This window comes from Xiphophorus maculatus, chromosome 7 (genome assembly GCF_002775205.1).
Source record: "Xiphophorus maculatus strain JP 163 A chromosome 7, X_maculatus-5.0-male, whole genome shotgun sequence".
Classification (NCBI taxonomy): domain Eukaryota; kingdom Metazoa; phylum Chordata; class Actinopteri; order Cyprinodontiformes; family Poeciliidae; genus Xiphophorus; species Xiphophorus maculatus.
In genome coordinates this window covers 1239360-1260438 of record NC_036449.1, presented here as the reverse complement: position 1 = coordinate 1260438, position 21079 = coordinate 1239360, and the positions used below count along the sequence as shown (strand labels likewise).

At 37.7% G+C, this 21079-nt stretch overlaps 1 protein-coding gene across 2 annotated transcripts in view; it reads right to left on the bottom strand.

The window, feature by feature from the left end:
- Positions 1–21079, bottom strand: part of LOC102224173 (contactin-associated protein-like 5) — a 200423-nt gene that overhangs the window by 140065 nt on the left and 39279 nt on the right. For both annotated transcript variants that reach the window (XM_023336600.1, XM_023336601.1), the window contains exons 2-3: positions 15605–15715; positions 10392–10585 (exon numbers count right to left, since the gene is read on the bottom strand). In XM_023336600.1, coding sequence (XP_023192368.1) covers positions 10392–10585; positions 15605–15715 — 305 coding nt within the window. The remainder of the gene's footprint in view (positions 1–10391; positions 10586–15604; positions 15716–21079) is intronic.

The following is a 21079-nucleotide window of genomic DNA, read 5'->3' as shown; positions in this document are numbered from 1 at the left end:
GCCAGGTTTTGTTGGATAGTGCAAAGTGCAGTCATAGGTAACACATGATTGTGTGAAGATACTAAAGGAGCATTGTCAACATAAGCTCAGCCTTAGTGGACGGCAACATACACTGCCTGGCCAAAAAAAAAGTCACCACCAAAAAATGGTCACACTCTAATATTTTGTTGGACCGCCTTTAGCTTTGATTACAGCCCGCATTCGCTGTGGCATTGTTTCAATAAGCTTCTGCAGTGTCACAAGATTTATTTCCATCCAGTGTTGCATTAATCTTTCACCAATATCTTGTATTGATGATGGGAGAGTCTGACCACTGCGTAAAGCCTTCTCCAGCACATCCCAAAGATTCTCAATGGGGTTAAGGTCTGGACTCTGTGGTGGCCAATCCATGTGTGAAAAAGATGTCTCATGCTCCCTGAACCACTCTTTCACAATGTGAGCCCGATGAATCCTGGCATTGTCATCTTGGAATATGCCCGTTCCATTTGGGAAGACAAAATCCATTGATGGAATAACCTGGTCATTCAGTATATTCAGGTAGTCAGCTGACCTCATTCTTTGGGCACACAATGTTGCTGAACCTAGACCTGACCAACTGCAGCAACCCCAGATCATAGCACTGCCCCCACAGGCTTGTACAGTAGGCACTAGGCATGATGGGTGCATCACTTCACCTGCCTCTCTTCTTACCCTGATGCGCCCATCACTCTGGAACAGGGTAAATCTGGACTCATCAGACCACATGACCCTCTTCCATTCCTCCAGAGTCCAATCTTCATGCTCCCTAGCAAACTGAAGCCTTTTTTTCTGGTTAGCCTTACTGATTAGAGGTTTTCTTACAGCTACACAGCTGTTCAATCCCAACCCCTTGAGTTCCCTTCGCATTGTGCGTGTGGAAATGCTTTTGCGTTCACAATTAAACATACTCCTGAGTTCTGCTGTTGTTTTTCTTCGATTTGATTTGACCAAACATTTAAGTAATCGCCGATCACGATCATTCAGGTTTTTTTTCTGACCACATTTCTTCCTGGAAGACGATGGTTCCCCACCATCCTTCCAGTTTTTAATGATGCGTTGGACAGTTCTTAACCAAATTCTAGTAGTTTCTGCAATCTCCTTAGATGTTTTCTCTGCTTGATGCATGCCAATGATTTGACCCTTCTTAAACAGACTAACGTCTTTTCCACGACCACAGGATGTGTCTTTTGCCAGGGTTGTTTAAGAAATGAGGAGTTACTCATTGCATCAGCTGGGGTTAAATAACTTGTTGCCAGCTGAAAGATAATCGCCTATGCAGCACTTATCCAATAGGAGGCTTGTACCTATTTGCTTAGTTAAATCCAGGTGGCGACTTTTTTTTTAGCCAGGCAGTGTAATTGTGGCCTTTTATTCACTGTCTGGTACCTGGCAAGCAAAGAGGTGACAGGTACCAGCAAACATCTCTCAATCAAGTGGTTGTCCCAATAAATGTATATTGTCTTTAGTTACGGTTTCATTATTATTTTACAGAAAATTGCTTTGACATTTTTATAGTAGATGATTATTGACTATCATGCTGTGAATGTGCTGGGTTGTAGATGGAAGCTTGGAACAAATGATTTTCATGCTTTACCCTCACAGCGTTGTTCTGCGCTGCTGAGGGTAAGTCAAGGGAAAGTTTGCTGCTGCGATATATGTTTGTTTTCTGTGTGGAAGTAGTCGTTCATGTCGAGGTCTCTGGCACATGTTGTTCATTATTGTTTGTTTGTGTGTTGTGTAGCAGTTTTGAACAGTTTTAACTGTTATTGTGGGTTTTATGAATAGTTTTATTGTCATTCTTTTTGGTGCAAACATGTCCCCAGTCTATGCCGGTCCAGCGCAGTTTGTTTCAACACTGTTTTTTGTTTTTTTGTTCAGGACTGGAGTGCAGGGAGAGAGGTGAAGAGAAGATTAATTTGTTTTAATCTCCTCCCCAGGTATGTGTTTTTATTAACTTAAATGTAATTTAAAATTAAGTCTTAAAGTCTGGATGGCAGTTACTTATTCAGGTTGATTTGGATAGCTTTTCTTATCCTTGATAAATGAAATCAGAATTTGAAACCTACAGGTTGTGTTTATGAAAAAGCAAAAAATGAAGCATATGAAAAACATACACTTTCTAAGAACTGCATGTGTTTTGCAGATTCAGTTTTATTAAACTAGACTACATAATGGTCTTCATGATCAAATTTAGCAGCCCTGAATCAGATGAGGATCTTGCCAAAAACCACTGAATAAAAAACATCGGTGTGACTCATCCTTCAAAAACCCAGTAACATGTTCCAACAATCCTACTCACAATGGCTAATTCTGTCGGAATAGGCTTTTGGAATAATGCTGCTTATTGATGACAGGCAAACTCTTCATTTTGCCAACATCAGGTGTTTATCAGATATAGTGACCAAAAGGTTGCTCAAATTTCCTGTAAGCTGTGCAGCAGTAGTCCAGTCAGGAGCACCATTACCACTGTGTTAGAAGGATAAAGGAAATTAGCAGCATAAAATCACTCTTTGGTGCTCATGCAAACACATTTTAATCCTTGTTAGATCCCCATCTACCTGAATCGTTAACATGCAGGCAAATTAATGTTTAAATATTCCCCTCAAGAAGGAGAATTTGTTTCACACATTTATTCACCGCTGCATTAAAAAGAGATTTTTAAATAAGACTTTGTTAGGATAATGAAGGATAATATGGACTCCCTGCTGAAACACAACCCCCCTTCCTAACTATGAATATATGCAAAGACCATACAGTTAATGAACTCTGAAGGATATTGCAAATATTATACAGGATTTTAGGTTAAAGCATTGTTTAAAACTGGGGCACTGCTATTTTCAAAAAATGTACTTAAGCTGTACAGCACTATTAGAAATCAAATAGTTAAATATAGTTCCCCATGCATCCTGGTGCACACTATGCATGTTCCCATTCAGACAAAACTACATTCAGTTTTGTTTTCTAAAGATATTCCTTTCAAAATGAACTGTGGTGAAAAGTATTAATATATTAACACTGTTCTGGATTTAACAGACAAAACAAGCAAGTAAGTTGTTTGTGAAACAATCATTTTAATAGCACAACACATGATCAGTGGGTGTCACAGTTATCAGCAACGAGAGTTACAACTGAGAGTATAAACAAGCTCAAATCAAACCTTTATCCTGCATAAAATGATTTTTTCAAGTAAAGTTGAAACCAGATTTTTAATTATAAATAGAGCTGGTTATTTTACTTTCTGACATTACATCAGTTTAAACATTTTATCTTCTAGATTAGGGTTATCACATGTCACATAAAGACAGTTACAGAGTAGGCCTTCTATCACCTGGAGAGAAAGCCAAGGATTAGAGGACTACTATCTCCATAAGATCTATACTTAACAAAAATATAAACACCTCATGTTAAATATTGTTGCCATGTGGAGTTAACAACTGTAAATGAGCATTTGCTGACATTTTATTTTACAAAAGTAATATTTCTCTTGATTTGTGTATAGTTTTTAATCCAATTTCCTGTCACTGAGCATTACTCGGTGAGTTGTTTTCTTTTATCCAGTGCATGGGTGGGACATGTCCAGTGGGTGATCAGACAAAATGAGCAACAACTGGACAATCCTTGGACTGGAGACAAAAAAAGACCACCCCAAAATGTCAAATTTTGTCACAAGTCATAATGCCTCAGATGTCTCAAGTTATGCGTGAGCATGCCATTCGCATGTTTAATGCACTGATGTCCACCAGAGCAGGAACTGCACGACTCAATGTCCCTTATCAGACCATAGACCTTTTAAGAGTTTCTCTCCAACAGACTGGCATTACTGCAAACTGACCTCATCCTCGTCGGCCACTGTGACCACTCCAGCACAGGATCGCCACATCCGGCTCGTCCATCTGTGGGATCGGCTAAGACCAGCAACACACACGGCTAATGAGACTATTGGTCTGCACAACAGACTCATCACACATCAGGCTGTCCATAACTGCCTACGAGAAGCCAACTTGCATGCTCTGCAAATTCCTCAACCTGACCCTTATCATGGTCAAAGGACTGTCAATCCGCTACAAATGGCTATACCACGATGTCATCAATGCCGATATGAAGATCAGTAATTACTGAAAATACAGTTTCTCTATATATTGCATAACCCAAATGTTCATAAAACTCTTACATATATTTGACATGGGGCGTTTGTATGTTTGTTCACTGTAGAAAAACTCGCGATTATCGTTAGTCGCATTGATTACTGCAGCAGTGGCTTCACAGGTTTGCCTAAAAAATTAATCCTCCAACTGTAGCTGATCCAGGACGCTGTTGCTGGTGTTCTCTTAACTAAACTAAAGCCAGGAAGAAAGAGCACATCGACCCAGTTCTAAAGACCTTCCACTGACTCAAAGAATAGACTTTAAAATACTGCTGTTACTTTATAAATCACTGAACAGCTTAGCACCAGAACCCATTGTGTTGCTAAGCCTCCTGGTTCTGGTCTTCCTAGGTAGAACTGTGCCACTATTATTATCATTACTAAGAATAATACTGCTAATGTTATTAACATTATTAATATTATTTTTGTTAGCAGTAGTAGTGTATCAGTATTATTGCTGTCATTATGAAGAACGATCTCAAATCAATGTAAACCTAACTTGTCTAAGACACTCAACAGATATTGGAAATGAATTGCCATCACTAATTTAATTAGTGCTTTAAAGCATAATCATTATAATTATAAAGCAGCATTTTCCCAAATACTTCATGTGGCTTGTTTGGCTCAGCACCAGGACCCTTAGATCTCAGAGTAATGTCAGCAGCTTCTGGTATCTCATTAGTTCCTTTCTGATCGGTTGCTGACGGTTAGCTGTTACCTTTGAGCTTTAGTCGACTGTGAGGTGGAATCTGTCAAAAGGTCTTAGTGTGAGCCGAAGTCAGGCCACGTCAGGGGCTGCACACAGACTGGCTTATATCACTGCCAGCCATCCCTCATGTGAATGTAAAAACATTGACTTACTACAGGAAATATGAAGGCTGCTCATACCTGATTTAAATGTTTGCCTTTCTTTGGTTGCTGAACCACTTGGCCGGGATGAGTGCAGAGTAAATGACAGGAAGTTCACCTCTCTCATGAAGTCAGTAACAAAGGGCAACAGCTCCAGGTCACACCACTAATGTGTAAACATGTTGCCTCATCTTGTCTTTGCATAAGAATTTTAATACATTTTCACACAATATGAGAAATGTCAACGTGTTCTTTACTTTTCACCAAAATTTAAAAAGATCTATCATCTCATAATAAAATATTCGGGATAATATTAATAATGTTTCAAAGAGTTTGCCTTTACTTGCTGAACACTGAAAGATAAGATGAGCTTGCTAATGTCTTCCCAAAGGGAAACGTTCAAAGTTGGTTTCTGCAGTTATCTCAATATTAAAGGTATTTATTATCAAAGTAAATAGCCAGAAGTGCATTTTCTTTTCAGCAAATATACAATTATTTGATAAAACACCAAGATTCAAAAGGATTTCACTAAAACATGTTTCTTATAATAATTTTATGTGAAAAAATACATAATGGAGCAAGCAATGCAAATTTGCTTATGTTACAAATATCTCAGCGTTGACAAACCACAGCTCAGACAGAGGCAGTGTTATAGTTACCTTTATTTTTTCAGATCATCAACATGAATCTAAGCAGCCATGATGGATGCCAATGTGAAGCAAAAGGCTGAAAAAAGTGGCGATCATATGGATCATATTCAGAACTTGATTTTGGTTTAAATTGTTAAGTTCATCATTTGATTAATTTCTGCACATATTTGAACTTGTAAATGCTGCTCAATTATGTGACGTGTTCCTCATGTCACGCCCCAGGCATAGAGCTGCGATATGAAACTACAAAACCACAGTTGTAGGGGATGAATCAGGCCAAAAATAATCTTTAGTAAATTAGTATGTAATTTTTCTGAGGATCTTTCCTCAGATAGATGCTTGCTGATAGACTAGGCTAACTTTAGCTTGCTTCCACTCTGTTTTCATATGACTCACTGATATTTCATTACACAATGTATTTCTTTGGTTACATTTAACTTGGACTGAATGACCTTTACATTGTTCAATTTACACCTTGCCTTTAGATACACACATCTAGATTATTTTATACTCACTTCAGTGGTTGATGATTTAGATTATTTTCCTAAAAAATTCTCAGGCTTACATATGGCAAGGAATCATGTAACTTAAGCAGGAGCCTACCCACAGAAGGCTGCTCCAGGTTATTTTGATTCAATTGTGGGTTACAATATAATTTTTCATATATGGGTCAACTGGTCCAAACAGGAAAAAAACAACACAATCAATGGAAAATGGGCATAATTTAAAAAAAATCTTTTTTCTTTTCTGTAAAATAAGTAGTGTGGTATCTTGACATTTTTATTATTATTGATATACTTAACCTTTTGAGGTCGACGCCCGCCCTGTGGCGGGCATGACGCCATGTTTCTGTGTGTGTTTTTTGCTCCAATGTGATAATAAATTTTGTCAAAATGAAACAAACACTGTAAAATCACAAAGTTTAGGATGTTCTGAAAATAATGATACCAAACAAGGTAAGGTAAATAGTTTTTATGGTGAAAATATAAGGGTAAATTCAAAATTAGACCAAAACGGCCATTTAGACCCAAGACTCCAAAGGGTTAATAATATGTGATATGTAGTAATAAACTGGTAAGGAATTGTAAAGTACATGAAACATAAACTAATCTTTACAACTACAGGAGGAAAGTAGTACAATAATAACAGCCAGTAATGAAATGTGGGAATAAATTCTCAAATCCAGTAGCAGCACCATACTTCGGTAATTAAAATTAATAACAGACTTATTTTTAAAGCAGTGTAGATTTGACAATGCAGATTTCTATTTTTTGTTTTGTTTTGCTTAAATTCAAGTTTTGTGGTCAAATATAAATTTTGCATCCAGTCAATAGCTTGACATGATTTCCAATAAATGTTTCCAGATCTGTTCCAAGCATGTAATTATTAGGAGAAAAAAAACAAAGTTGTTGCTTACTGAGCAACTTTATCTCTAAGTTTAGCAGGTGATAACAACTCACACATCAACTTCTATTTTAGCAGAAGAACTCAAGCTACTTATTACTGTCACTGTCCCGCACGTGTGATGTCCTTCCCCTTATTCAGGAACACTTGTCTGTGCTTCCTTCTATTCTGACACAGAGCTGCAGAAACGCACCAACACCTCCTGCAGTGTTGCCCTTGTGGTGCCACAGAGCAGTGTGGACCGATGTGACACAGTCTGTCACTTTCTGTCTGAGTTACCATCGCACTTGTAAATAGAGCCCAGATTGCTGCACAGATTTGTGTTGTGTGGCTCTCTTAGACAATGCTACAGCTGAAGAACACAATTAACAGATTATTTAAAAAAGGCAGTGGTAAAAGGATGATGAAAATGTTTTTCAGGACTGGCATCCTTTAAAGACATATAGTTCCTTGTCTGACAGCTTCATGCTATATCTTATAAAAACCTTGCAGTTGTCAACTCCAAAGGTTTTTCCTGAATATTTTCAGGACGGAGGCTATATATTTACCTTTGGTTCACCCTTGACCTGTGACAGCTTTATGTCTGCTAAGCAGACATGTTTAATCTTAAAGGTATAGCTGAACATAGCATAGTTTTTAATCTTACTATGATCGTGGAAAAAACTCCAGCCTGGGTGCAAGTGAGAACTTTCTTATTTTAGCCTCCTGCTTTCTGATTCTTACATTTTAATGCATTTCAGATAATCTATTTTTAAATAGGTGAGGAAAATAAATAATTCAGACCAGACCAGAACTACACATATTGTTCCCCATTCCATCTCTGTGCTTTTTTAATTTCAGAACAATGAAAAAAAAATCACTGTGCAGCAGTGACATGCCAGTAGGCAACTACAATTCTGCTAATTGGACTGCCAAGTAGAAAAACACTCTGAATTACAATTTAACATCCTGTTGGCAGCCTTTGACATAACTGGGGCAAACACAATAAAGAATTAATGACATGTGCCAACATAAGGCTATTTTCTTAGCTACTGCATCCATGAACAGGCTGCTGGGAGTTTACATGGAGGACAAAAAGAGGCAGCATAATAATTGTGTTGACAGCAGACACTTCCCACACCTTGAACAGTGTTGGAAAAAGTGAGAGGATGTTATCTGACACTGACCTACCCTGCTGTCAATACTGCAGGGGGCCCTAAGAGCACAAAAACAAATGCAATATCAGGCAACACAAGACCAAGTGTAATTTTTGGTCTATTCTTCTTGGAGACCATAGAATCAGCCAGCATGCCATACCACAGTTGACAGATTAACAAACGCTCACAACTGCACTCTGCTTGAAATGAATTAGCAAACGTATTCAGAGAAAATTCAAAAAATAGAGTTTTAATCTGCATATGAACATCAAATCTGTGGTGACTTGGATTTGTGTTGCTTGTTTGTTACTTTTAGTCCTCTTGTGTGTTGTGTTTTCTCGTTTATTGGTTAATTGATTCCACTGTAGTCTTCTTGATGGTACCGGCTGTGCCTCATTCTCTGATAATGTTCCATAGGTATTTAGTCTTTCATTTCCTTATCCTGAGTTGCAGGTTCCTTGTCAATGTTTACTGTAATTTGAGTTACCAGAGCTATCTGTTATCGAGTCTATGTTTGTTCAAGATCCCACTGGAAGTATTAAAAATGCTGAGTTTCCTCACCTCTACCAGTTATCTGAGTGGTGACATTCTTCTCAACTAGCGAAATTATGACAAAATCCAGAATCAATGCTATGTCTGATCCAAAGAAATACAAAAAATGACACAGTCCTACCAACTCAATCATAAAAGCTTAGAAGAAATTATGTTTCTTTATCTAGTCCAGAGGACTCCAAACCACACACATTCACATGCGCATACAACCAAGGTGTGTGGAGTGTCTTGTCCAAGGACTGAGAGCAGAAGCTACAGGGGCTGCAGGTATGTTAGGCTGGGTGTTTACACATGCCACACCACTTAACCTCACGCTCAAGACTCTGATCCAGGGCTGACTACTAGAATAGGCTTCAGGAGAACACTTTTATCTTTACTAAACCTTGTGCTGGGTCAGACAGACTGTTGTTAGATACTGGTAGTGTGGATAAAGCATCAGCATTCCCTTGCTGATGTTTAGAGATGGTTTGTACTGGATTGCAAACGCAGCTAAAATCAAACACCAACAGGTGACACTCCTATTTAGGGAACTAAAATGAGGTTTGTGATCCATTAAGGTGAACTTGTGACCATATAAATACCTGTGGAATTTCATTATACCAACTTCAAAGCCAACAACTTCATTTTCTATCTGAGAAAAATGCTTCTCCCCTCAGATTGAGAACTACGTGTTTTGCTGTTTCTCCAACATGCACGGCATTCTAGGTTCTTAAAGCAGCAATTATCCAGTATTTTTTCCCTCCAGCACAATTATAATATTACTTTCAGGTCCTTCTACATTTGGTACATCTTGTCTTGAAAGATCTCTGTGATAATTTCTATACACTCTGTCTGGTAACTTCACGTGCCACTCCCTCTTCACAGGCTCCTGTCAATGTTAAATCTTTGGCTTGTGTTGCTTTTGGGATACTTTAATGAAGATTTGCACTTTAACATCACACACAAATGTGTCTCTTATGGGGTTGCCTGAAAATGTTCCTAACTTGCATGTACTATTTACTGGCTTGTGTTGGGCTAACCTATATAATCCTAATAAGACACATAAAGATTTGACAACCTGACAACAAGGTAAAGTCTGAGCAGTATGAATACTTCAAAGCACTGTATAATACCTCCAGTGTTGAATATTATTATTTTTCTCCTTTTCTACAGTAATTATCCGGCATGCTTGAAATACGTTATTTACCTTCTCAAAGGAATTAGACCTGTGTGCTGAGATTAGCTCAGCAGTGAAGGCATGCGTAGTTCGAGTACCGGCTCCCTGCAAACCCCAGCTTGACATTTCCTCATTTCTATTCCTCTATAGATTATACAAACAGTTAGTGACCTTTTGAGCCCAGCTCCCTTCGCTCCCTGCTCCCAGAGTTTATGCTAATTTATTCTAATCAACTCTGCAGCTCCACAAGTACTGAACACACGCACAAGTGCTACTGACCTTTTTTTACTAACACTCGACAAAGAAGCAGAGGCATTTTATCCAAAACATTAACCTCGTCCATCAACAGCAAAAAGCCCAGAATCAGTCTCAAACTGTTTAAGCAGACCCAAGAAAAAAAACAGCATTTATTTTGGGTATATTCAGTTTGAAAAACCAAATTGGCAACTCATCTCAACTGGAATGTCAGAGTGTGGACTCACCTCCAATCCATCTTCATGCCTATACTGCTTCCAGATGCGACCCGTGTCGCTGTAGAGCAGTAGGTAACTGCTGACCCAGTCCGAGCTGTCGTAGCGTCCCTGTGTAGCCACAGCCATCACCTCCATCTGCTCCCGGAGGTCCACTTGGAGCCAGGGGTCTTGGTCTGTCACCATTGGAGACCAACCTCCTGCTTCTGGAGTAAGAAAGAACACACAGTTAGCATTTTATGTTGTGCTTGAATGAAGGGAATGTGGGGAAATCAGCAGATCAGTGAAACAATTTGAAAATCCCACCATTATATTCAGTTTTTTTTTATTAGAACTGCAGTGTGTATCTTCTATAAACAATGTTTTTTTTTTTACATCTTTATTAAAACTGTCACTGTATCCTGACAGTATATTATGAGGCAGAAAAAGATAAGCTCCTCTGACTTCTCCCTGTGGCCCTACTGCCATCTGCAGTACTAAAACCGTCTCCACTGTGCATGCTCGCACATATTAACGTGTATTTGGTATTAAAATAGGCAGTTCTAAGAGTTTATAGAGGATCTCTCAAATTATTGCAGATTTTAGCCATTTGTGCGCATCTGTGGTCCCTAACCCTCACAAATAAGGGCTCCACTGCCGTTGATTTAGAATTGCCAAAATTATTTCTATTTGCTATACGTAAGAATAAAGTGAGCTGTGTGGACGTTTTCTAAGAATTTAACACTCTCCATGATAATCGAGGGAGGCAAAAAGTTAAGCATTCAGTTTCTGTCTCCTGTTCAGCTCATCATGCAGTTAGGTTTTTATTGCATTATTTTCATTTTTACATTATTGTTATTGTTGTCCACCAAAAACAAGCCTAACAGGTTTGAAAGATATACATCTTTCAAAAAACAATTTAGTTTGGTTTATTTCATTAACAATGGACATGGAGATGGAAAGGAAAGAGAAAAGGAAGGTAAAGAGGACAGGGAATAATTTAACATAGAGAGAGAATTAGATCAGAGGAGGGAAGAAAATAGAAGAAGTACACCCAGTACATATACAGTATACCAAGAACAGTGTCACTAAATGCACACAGTACTAATAAGAGCAGCCCAAGTCAGTATTTTTACCTGAACACACTTTATTTCAGGCACTTGAGCATCACAAACCTCTGCCATCTGCTCCTGCTTTTATCTGTACTCTCCAGCTAATACAGTTACTGGTCACAAAAACTGCTGGACAGAGAATAACTCTGCACATCCAAACAATGAAGAAAACAGTTTTGGTTTGGTTAAGAGTCCCCAAAAAATACAAACACTAGCATAAGATAAAGCAAATGAAACAGCCTGTCGATACAGCAGCACTATCTTAGATTGTTGAGGTAATGTCTCACTCAAAATCTGGGTACAAAAAAAAAGTGTGCAGGGTTGGTGATGGCAGCCATAGTAACTCTTTAACAGCAGACTGTGGCAGTTTGAACAATGAAAACAACCACAACTCCCTGGTTTACTAGACAGGAAGGTCTTTATTTTTTACTATTTAAGGAATAACGATTCAGTTTCCAGTTCAATTTATTTTTTATGCACAAATTTAGAACACATATTATTTAAAGGCACCTTACAAAAAAATAGTAAATTTAGTCCTGTCACACAAACATTCAATGTCAGGTTGTAATGCATGCTATAGAATCGGTTTCCTTCTTACACAGGGCAGCCTAGCATGACCTCCTTTTATGTCAAAGGAAACGTTTCCTCAGTGTTTTAAGGAATTCCATGAGCTCTTATAATGTCTGTCACTGAGACACCTTTCTGCCATTTTACTCAGTTAATGAAATGACTGTTTGACTGCACCCAAAGGGATGCTAAATAAAGAAAGGTTTTATGAACCATGGAGCATTTCCCTGTTGTAGAACATTATTTAACAGAGTTTGTCACTTTTGGCAACTTCCCTGAAATCATTTGATGTTACGCTCGCTGAAGCTGTTCTGGGCCCTTCAACTAAATCCTACATAGAGCAGTGAGATTTGCATCTGGAGTCCTAATGTGAGGAAAACAAAGATGATGTTTCACTTTGATGAAGCCGTATGTATGATTGCTTTTCATATACTAATGGATTTGCACAAGAAAATACTGTTAGAACAGATGAATATATACCATTGTCAGCTGTATGTTCTTTATGTTATTTTCTGAATAATGAAAATCCCATATCTGCCTTTCATGAATGAGGCCCAGATGGATCGACAAATGCAGAAACTACAATGAAACGACAAAAGACATAACACAATGGCATAAAGCCACAAGCCTGCTGCTAAAACCTCAGCAAGTAAATTTATTATAACTTCCACTTATTATAAATTTTGTTTTAGGAAAACTTCTGTTGTAGTTTTTGTGTTTTGTTGACCTTATCTGGACTACTATAAATAAAAGTGGAATTTGGTTTAATTTTTATTATCTTTTGCCTTTCAACCACTAACTGCCACATATGCAGCACTGTCCAAAGATAAAACCTTCAATAACCTACAGAACTACTGATCAAAAACTAAATGAAATGACCATCATGTCTACTTCTGGTTATAAACGTTTGAATTATATTGGAATTGTAATGCATATTACAATTATGTACAATGCTGATGGTTCAAGATGGCTTTGTTTGATATATGAAAGTTATGTTTTAACAGATTATAAGGTATTACTGCTTAAATTGATTAATCAATTCAATCCTGATGTATAGATTATTAAATTACCTGACAATTATTTTAATAATCAATGAATCGCTAACTGGAGTATGAAGACTTAAAAAGGACATTCTGTTGAAAGAACAAGGTCAGGGCAGTAATTAAACCAAAACTGTACCAAAAAAAGTACATTTTACACTTAAGATAAAAAAAACAACTTTTTGTTCTCCTCAAGTGGAATAGTTTTAGCTTCACCTGATTCAAATTCTGCAAAAACAAAAATAATAACAATAAAATCCTATTAAGCAGAAGTCCTTTGGTTTGTTTGTAAATTATATTCACAATGTGAATAATAAGAAAAATATTTGGCAAGTAAACAATAAAGGTGCGCTGTGAATGGACGTACTAAGTTGGCCAAAATTGTTGACTAAATGTTTTACCAACCAAACCTCTTTTCCATCTAGTTCTTATTTAATAAGCCAGAGGCTATTATAGTTTAGATTGTAACTTATTTATTTTAAGAGTACCATTCACAACATCAAAATATATTATTTGAACTTCATTTGTTTATATCTGTTTTCTTAATCTGCGATGGACAGGCGATCTGTCCAGGGTCAGCAGCCCTCATGACCCAACTATAGGGATAATTCATGATAATTAATGGATGGATAAATGTGCTCTTAATGTAATGTACATTTGTCTCCAAAAAATTGATTTATGTTTTATTACTTTTGTTTGAGATAGATTGGGTGTAAGGATAGATAAATACATCTCCATAATGTTTCCTTACTGTTGCTTATTCTAGATTGTTTGTTACTAATATAATTTTAAATAAAGATTTAATAAAGATTTGGAAATAAAAAAGTGACTTACCACGTGACAGACATACCACGTGACATATCACGTTTTGTAGCCATTTCTTTGCTATTTAATTTGTATTTTTAATGTTGAAAGTGTTCTTGGGTGTTTTAAAAGGCGTTGTCAAATAAAATACGTTATTATTAGTATAATTATTATAATACGATCGGTACAGGAAATAGTGTCACTAGCGCCCCCTTCATTTCCGGAATGAAATAGTCCCATTTCCATATAAGGTATGAGACTGACAGTGGTCCGTCCCCACCATTTCCATATAAGGTATGAGACTGACAGTTGTCCGCCACCGCCCCATTCTGTTTGCTGCAGCAAGGTGTACTTGGGAACAGTGGCTAAAGGAAAACAATGTCTGTTAACTTTCAACTGTAAGCTGGCGCTATTAAAAGTAAACTTCCAGCCACCTTCGTGTCCCTTCGTGGTCGCCAGTGTTAACCTTTCCTGCTCAGTCTTCTGACCGTGGTCGGAGGACACAGGGGAGTTCTTCCTCCAGGGCCGATGTGAAGTCTACTTCGGGGTTAACTCCTTCATACGCCTTGAACAGGAACCACACGGGGGCACGAAGGTGGCTGGAAGTTTACTTTTAATAGCGCCAGCTTACAGTTGAAAGTTAACAGACGTTTTTTTCCTTTAGCCACTGCTCCGGTCGTCGGCTACGCTCACCCCTCCCACATACTGTCTCTTCTTCGCTCCCCCAGCATCCTGGTTCTTCTTGTTTACAGCACACAGCGCCCCCCTTCGGACCGGAGGACAGTTGCCACACATCTCGCTCACCTACACTCAACATACACACCACTTACTGAGCTATCATCACATACAGTGGAGGCACTTTCCACAACACTTTAATGCAAAAAGTCTGTGGGTGTTTTAACATAAAAGAGTGGAACATACATTTTAATAAGTGCAAGAGAATCCCAGTAAATGTGGCACCAGTGAAGAGTTTTTTTTTTTTTGGTAAGATTATCAAATGAGACTAGCAGTAGTACATGGGAGAGGTGGTCAATCCAGACAGGTGGTCAGTCCATCTCCTGACATAAAACTGTCTCTGGATCATGATTTAAGCAGCATTGTGGTTTGACCTGACAATGAGGTGGATGGTTGTCCTATAGGAACCAAGCCTGGTTGAGCCTCACAGAGTTCCAGAAGCACACATCAGTTCAAGACTAGTCAGGTGATACTTTATGTTGTTTTTACTTTTCGACTCGGATGGCTTCACAGTTTTATGTTTAGTGCTGATGCCTTATCCTAAATAATAAACTGAGCTGAGGTGCATGTGTGTGTGCTTTCAGTCTGTCCATGCTGATCTCTGACTCTCACTGTTCCAGTAATCTCTGAGCAACACTGAACATGTGCAGACCATGAAAAAAATAACATTTATCCATGTTTTCTGATTAAAACAAGCCTAACTGGGAAGCAAAAATAATCAGGAAAACTGAGTCATCAAAAAGTTTGTTTGCAAGTGAACACATGTTTAAAATATACTGTGCAAAGGCTTTTTACCTGCAGAGATATTCTTCTATAAAAAACATTTAGAACAAACAAATAGATCAAGGAGAAATGGACTGAAATCTCATAGAGCACATAAGTCCTAAGTTCTCAAACAATGTTGCTATAAGACACCAGAATAAATTTAGGATAGACAGATATTTCTCAGAGTACTGTTTTTTTTCTAAATAAAGCAGTGTGAACTCACCATCTCTCCTGTTGAGCTTGGCGTAGAAGGCAGAATAACTGGCCGAGGACTGAGATGAGCTCTGAAACGATGAGTGTGGTAATGCTGATGCGAGAGGACCATTGCAATTATCTGGAAAACAAAACAAACACTGCATTTCAGAACCTGTTATTGTCAGATGTGAGCGGTTTGAATATTGTTGCATATGTAACTTGCCAAACTGGGACTTGCTCTGCAGAGAGTAATTATGGAAAATGTTCCAGGCGTTGTTACACATTAGTTCAAAGTGTTCCTCTACCTGTCAGTGGAGGAGTTTAAATGCAGAAAACAAGGAAAATAACAGCTTTGTTTCGTTCCTCTGTTCCCAGGCGCCTGCAACAGTCTGTTAACCCCTACAGTTCCTCACAGACTGCAGCACAAACATGCCGCCTCCTCTACTGTTAATGTGTGTACTTAATCCAAGATTGTACGATTACATCACATCCAACCAGCAGCAGATTAGGAGTAGTGTGATCTAAAGCCGTCACTTTTATTGCGCTCTGATCCTTCTATCCTATAACAACCTTCTCCAGTTTGTCTGAGCGGCATTAAGGCCTGGATCTGAGATCATAATGAAAACTGGCAGCAGCCTGATTACAATTATCCCTCAGCTTTCTCAATCAGTCGTGTAGCTGAGTGAGGGGCAACCCTTTGTTTTTGGGCGTCTCTCTGCTTGGAGCTCAGGCGGATTCTGGGCACATCTGGAGCTGCGATTGGACATCCATTTGGCAGACAAGAGCTCAGCAGAAGTGACAGCGTGATCTGGTGCGCTTTTAGAATGTCTCGCTGAATCTCAGCCGACCTGACTTGACTCCTCTCACGTCCTTTGCCAAGAGATTTTTCTAATCCTGATTTCAAGTGTGACTAAAGTGGATCATGCCGTTTTTTCCTCTTCTCAAATTACAACTGAAGCTGAAGTGCAGTTGCACGTGTTCATGTGGAAAATGAAAGTGCTGGCACAGCACCTTAGCCTCCTTGATCCAATGTTTGCTTCAAACACTCTCAGTCATTTCTCCCACCTTTCAATCTGCAGCCATCTTTTTAAGTTTCTCTTCCCTTTGAAGTGAGCTTTCTTTCAGTCAGACATCAGACATTGTTGGGCTTTGACAGCTTTAAGGTGCAGAACTCAAGCAACAACATTCTCATGTTCCGCCATAGGTTAAAAACAGTGTGTAAGTGGAGTAAGTTAACAGACTCTGTTGTTATCACAGATTTGTTCCCAAGCCTAAGGCCAGCTTGTGACACTCAGGATGACTTATGGATGCAGGATGATTTGTCTGCACAACGGTCCAAAGCCTGTGGAACGACTCCAAATCCTCTGAAGCTGATTCTAGATCTGTGCTCTGATCTTGGGGGGCTTTTTTTTTTCTTTTTTCTTAATGAAGACACATGCGCATATCCGGGTGGACAGATATAATACATGCACAGAGGTTGAGGAGGAAGAACACTTCATTGCTCTTGAAATCTGAAACGTGTCAACTGTAGTCAGGCAACTGATTGGTTTCCTGCTGAAGATGTTTGCTCACTCTTCTGGCTCAGGGAAAACAATGTTTCCAAGGAACAGAGAAACTGGGGAAGCTTGTCTGAATTACATTTGGAATATTTTGATATGAGCACGGTATATCTAAAACTAGCTGATTTTGTGGCACCCAGGTCTTAGATGTTTGGTTCATGAAAGATGATGAAAGTCAAGAACAGAAACACCCTAATTTCATTAAGCCTGACAAAACTCATCTACTGCAGTTCATTATGTATAATGCAATGTTGTCCCTTATTAGTTCAGTATTATTAACACTATTTCTAAGAATTTATCATTTTCTTTTCCATATTATGTTCAATTCATTGTACAGAAGGGGTTTGTTGGAAAAGAACATTATGTGACCATGAGGGGGAAAAAGAAAACATAATCTGTCACTCTGGGACTCAGAGTATTTATGTCTTGTTTCTTTTTTTAAGCAGCAAAAGTCAAAAATTTACAAATGACAAACTTCTGATTATGTATTTCATTGGAATCTGGACTCAGAAATTTATTTATTCAGCTTTGGCAGAGTTATTTATCATCTTAGAAGACGATGAATCCAGCTGTAAGAAATAAACACTGAGGGAAGAATTCACAAAGCAGCACTCTTCATTATTATTTATTCATTTTGCTATTTGCTTTTTTTGTTGTACAGAAGTGTTACTGCTTCCATCAAGTCCAGCAGATGGGAACAATTTCCTGCTATTTTACTAATCACCTTGTGTTCTCTTTTTAGCTATGAAAACAGCACTGGCAGAAATGGTTAGTGTTTAAAATAGTTTGATTTTCCCTTTTGTATCTTAGTATAAGACAAAGCCCTCCTTCATCCCTTAGAATTTTCTTGATGTTTTCTCTATTTTTTCTTTCACTTTTGTGACTTTGTTTTTAAATAGCTTTGACTTTAAGGTTGTGCATTGGTTGAATTCTTAAAAGTCTGATTTTTTTTATGTCTTCAAATCTTTAACATTTTAAATCAAATAGACAATCTACTGTATGTCCTTTTGCTTTTTACTACGATTGTCTCCCATTGAAAATGTACATTTAGTACAAGCTACTGTAATTTGATTTCTAATTCTTCTAAGACTACACGCTAGAGCTTATTGTTAAGAAATTCAAAATTCTGAATGGTTCTTAAGTTGGTGAGGACGAATGTTAATGCTACATTCATGTGGATAAAACAGTGGAATATTATACATAGCCTATACAAATATCATGCTGTCATGTAGATGTATTGTGTAAAAACACTTGTTTGATTAAAAAGGGCCTTTTTATCTATTACACTGTGCTCACTGTGTGCACTCCTTGCCCCTCCACACTGGTCCCATGTTTCCCAATACAGACACAGCTTCTTTAAAGCAATAATAATAATATTTGGAATCTTTTTACACGAGACGTGTCTGAGCATATTCCAATTACAATAATAATAATTATAATACAATTTTATGGTTTTATTCTTAATTTTAAAAAAGGCCAAAATGGTTTCTAATTTAGATGAGACAATTTGCTTAAGTTCTTTTTTTTCTCTCTTTTTGTTTATTTAGACCTCACAGGATCTCTTCTTTTGTTTTCATCATTCAATCATGATTATGAAAATTCTGGCACTACAGTAAAGTGCAAGTAAAAAAAAGAGGAGAAGAGCCTTTTCCAAAGAATCTCTCAGTTTAATCTAATGAAAATGTTCCCAGAGTTGGATAAATCTCATTGACCCATTGCCTAAATGTTTACTGCGTCCCCTTCCCCAACTCTGAATTTGGCTCAGAGAGGACAGAATTGACTGACAGGTCCATATATGGAAAACCCTCAACTAATTTATCCAGTTGATAACCAGCACTGTGCATTACATTTTGTTAAACCTAAAGTCCAGCCCAGTGGAGAGAACTATATCCATAAAATTATTTCATGTAATTATTTTAGTGTTTTATTTTCAAAATACTGCAGGACTTAAATCAGATTTAAGTAGACTAATTCTAGAGTGAGTTTTCTAAATAAATCATTCTTTTATGTAATTTTAAAGCAAATATATAAGGCACAGAAAAAAATTAATTGTGTACCTCTGCACTTCTGATATTTATAGAGCAGTGTGTGTGCTTGAATACGGGTGTGTCTGTGGGTATATTCTTGGTTATCTGCCATGATAACACCAGAGCTCAACGGCACAGAGCAATAAGCTTGAAACATCAGACTCGGCTACACACGCAATCCTTGATAATAGGATCAATTCCTGCTCACTGTTGGATTTTCTGACAATAGAAAAACATGAAACATTTCAAAGATTATCTTTCATGTCAGTAAGAAGCTTTTCATCGTTTGCTGCTTTCGTTTTGGAAATGAAACAAGGTTTCTGTCATTATTTCCCAAATCAATGATTGCAATTATGTTTAGATTTAGAGAAAATCCAGGCTCCTTATTGTGTTCTTCTTTATCATTTAATCGATACCAGTCACATGGAATGAAAATCTGTAATTAACTTTGTCCAAATTATCTTCAAGGACACATTGCAGAGAGAGAGGAAAGCCTGCAGTGACAGGTTTCACTTTAGGTTGGAATAAGAAGAGAAGCATCCTGTTTCTTATCTGCCAGACTTAGACCTTCTACCAACAATACAAAGTGATGTTGTTGCATAAAAAGGCAGCAAATATGTCACAACAAAGTAATTTTTGTAGCACATAATTGAATATTTTAGGCACCACAGTCAGAAAGATTATTCTACATCTGAAACTCATGAAGTTTGAGTTTTCACTTGGACTTCAAAACAGTTGAAAATGAAAAAAACACATGCCAAAGGGATTGTTCTAAAAGTAGAACAAGTAATAGTTGTAGGCAAAAGGAAGTGTTAGAATGAACAGTCTGCCCTGATCCTCTTCAGTGGAAGGATGAAACCCATCTAAAGTTACTACTGACCAATTAGAGTTGAGCTCTCAGTGGTAGCTTTGAGGAAGCCCAACAGGGGAAGGGTTTCTTCAGACAGCAGCTGGGGTTGATCACAAGTTAGCTAGTTAGTAAAAGATCACAGCTTCTAATCATGCAAACACAGCTGCCAACAATTAACACTGTAAGTTCTATACAAACTTCCTGTTAATTTAACCAATCAGTGCAGTTCGACCTTCTAAAAAGTTTTCAACTTATTTAATGAAGACCAAAATGCTACATTCAATACAATTTCTAATATATTTAACTTAGAAATTGTCTCAAATTGGCTGTTCTTTTAAGCACTGGTAGTTAATGGTGTTTGGTTTAAACATTTAATTAAAATATTTGTATTCACCAGCAGATTGAAAGGGAAAAAATACAAAGAAAGAAGTAGGCCATAAAAAAGTCTAATTTTTGTTCTTGGTTATATTGTAAAATGTAAATGTATTGTTCTCTGTTCAATAACTAGTTGTACTATAGTGGTCCGATGCATTTTCTTGAACTTGCATTTCATGAACTGTGAAATGCAGGAAGCCAGAGCAGGGAAAAAGCAAAAAGAAAATCACAGGAACCCAGGAAAACAAAGAAACGGGATTTAACAGGAGGAACCAGCAAAAAAATCTAACACTAAAGAATAACTAGACCTAGAAACATAATTAAATACAGGCAACAAAAATTAATAGACACAAAAAATAAATATATTAAACTAGAATTACTAAGGACGAACTGATCTAAAGTAAAACAGAAACAAGACTGATCTAACACAAAGAAATTAAGGAAATCCCAAGATTAAACTCTTGGAGTCATGAAGATGGTTATGAGAAATGTGAGACTCTTTGTCATCAGTGGTTTGAGCTTGAGACTCTCCCATGAAGTCCATATTTTCTAGTCTCTTTCTTATTGTTGAATCAGGAGCTCTGTTATTGAGGAAGATGAGGCCGGCTGTGTGCTAGATGTTTTTAGAGCCCTTCACTGGCCTCCTGGATGACTTGCTGATTCACTCCTGGAGTATTTTTGGAAAAGTGGAC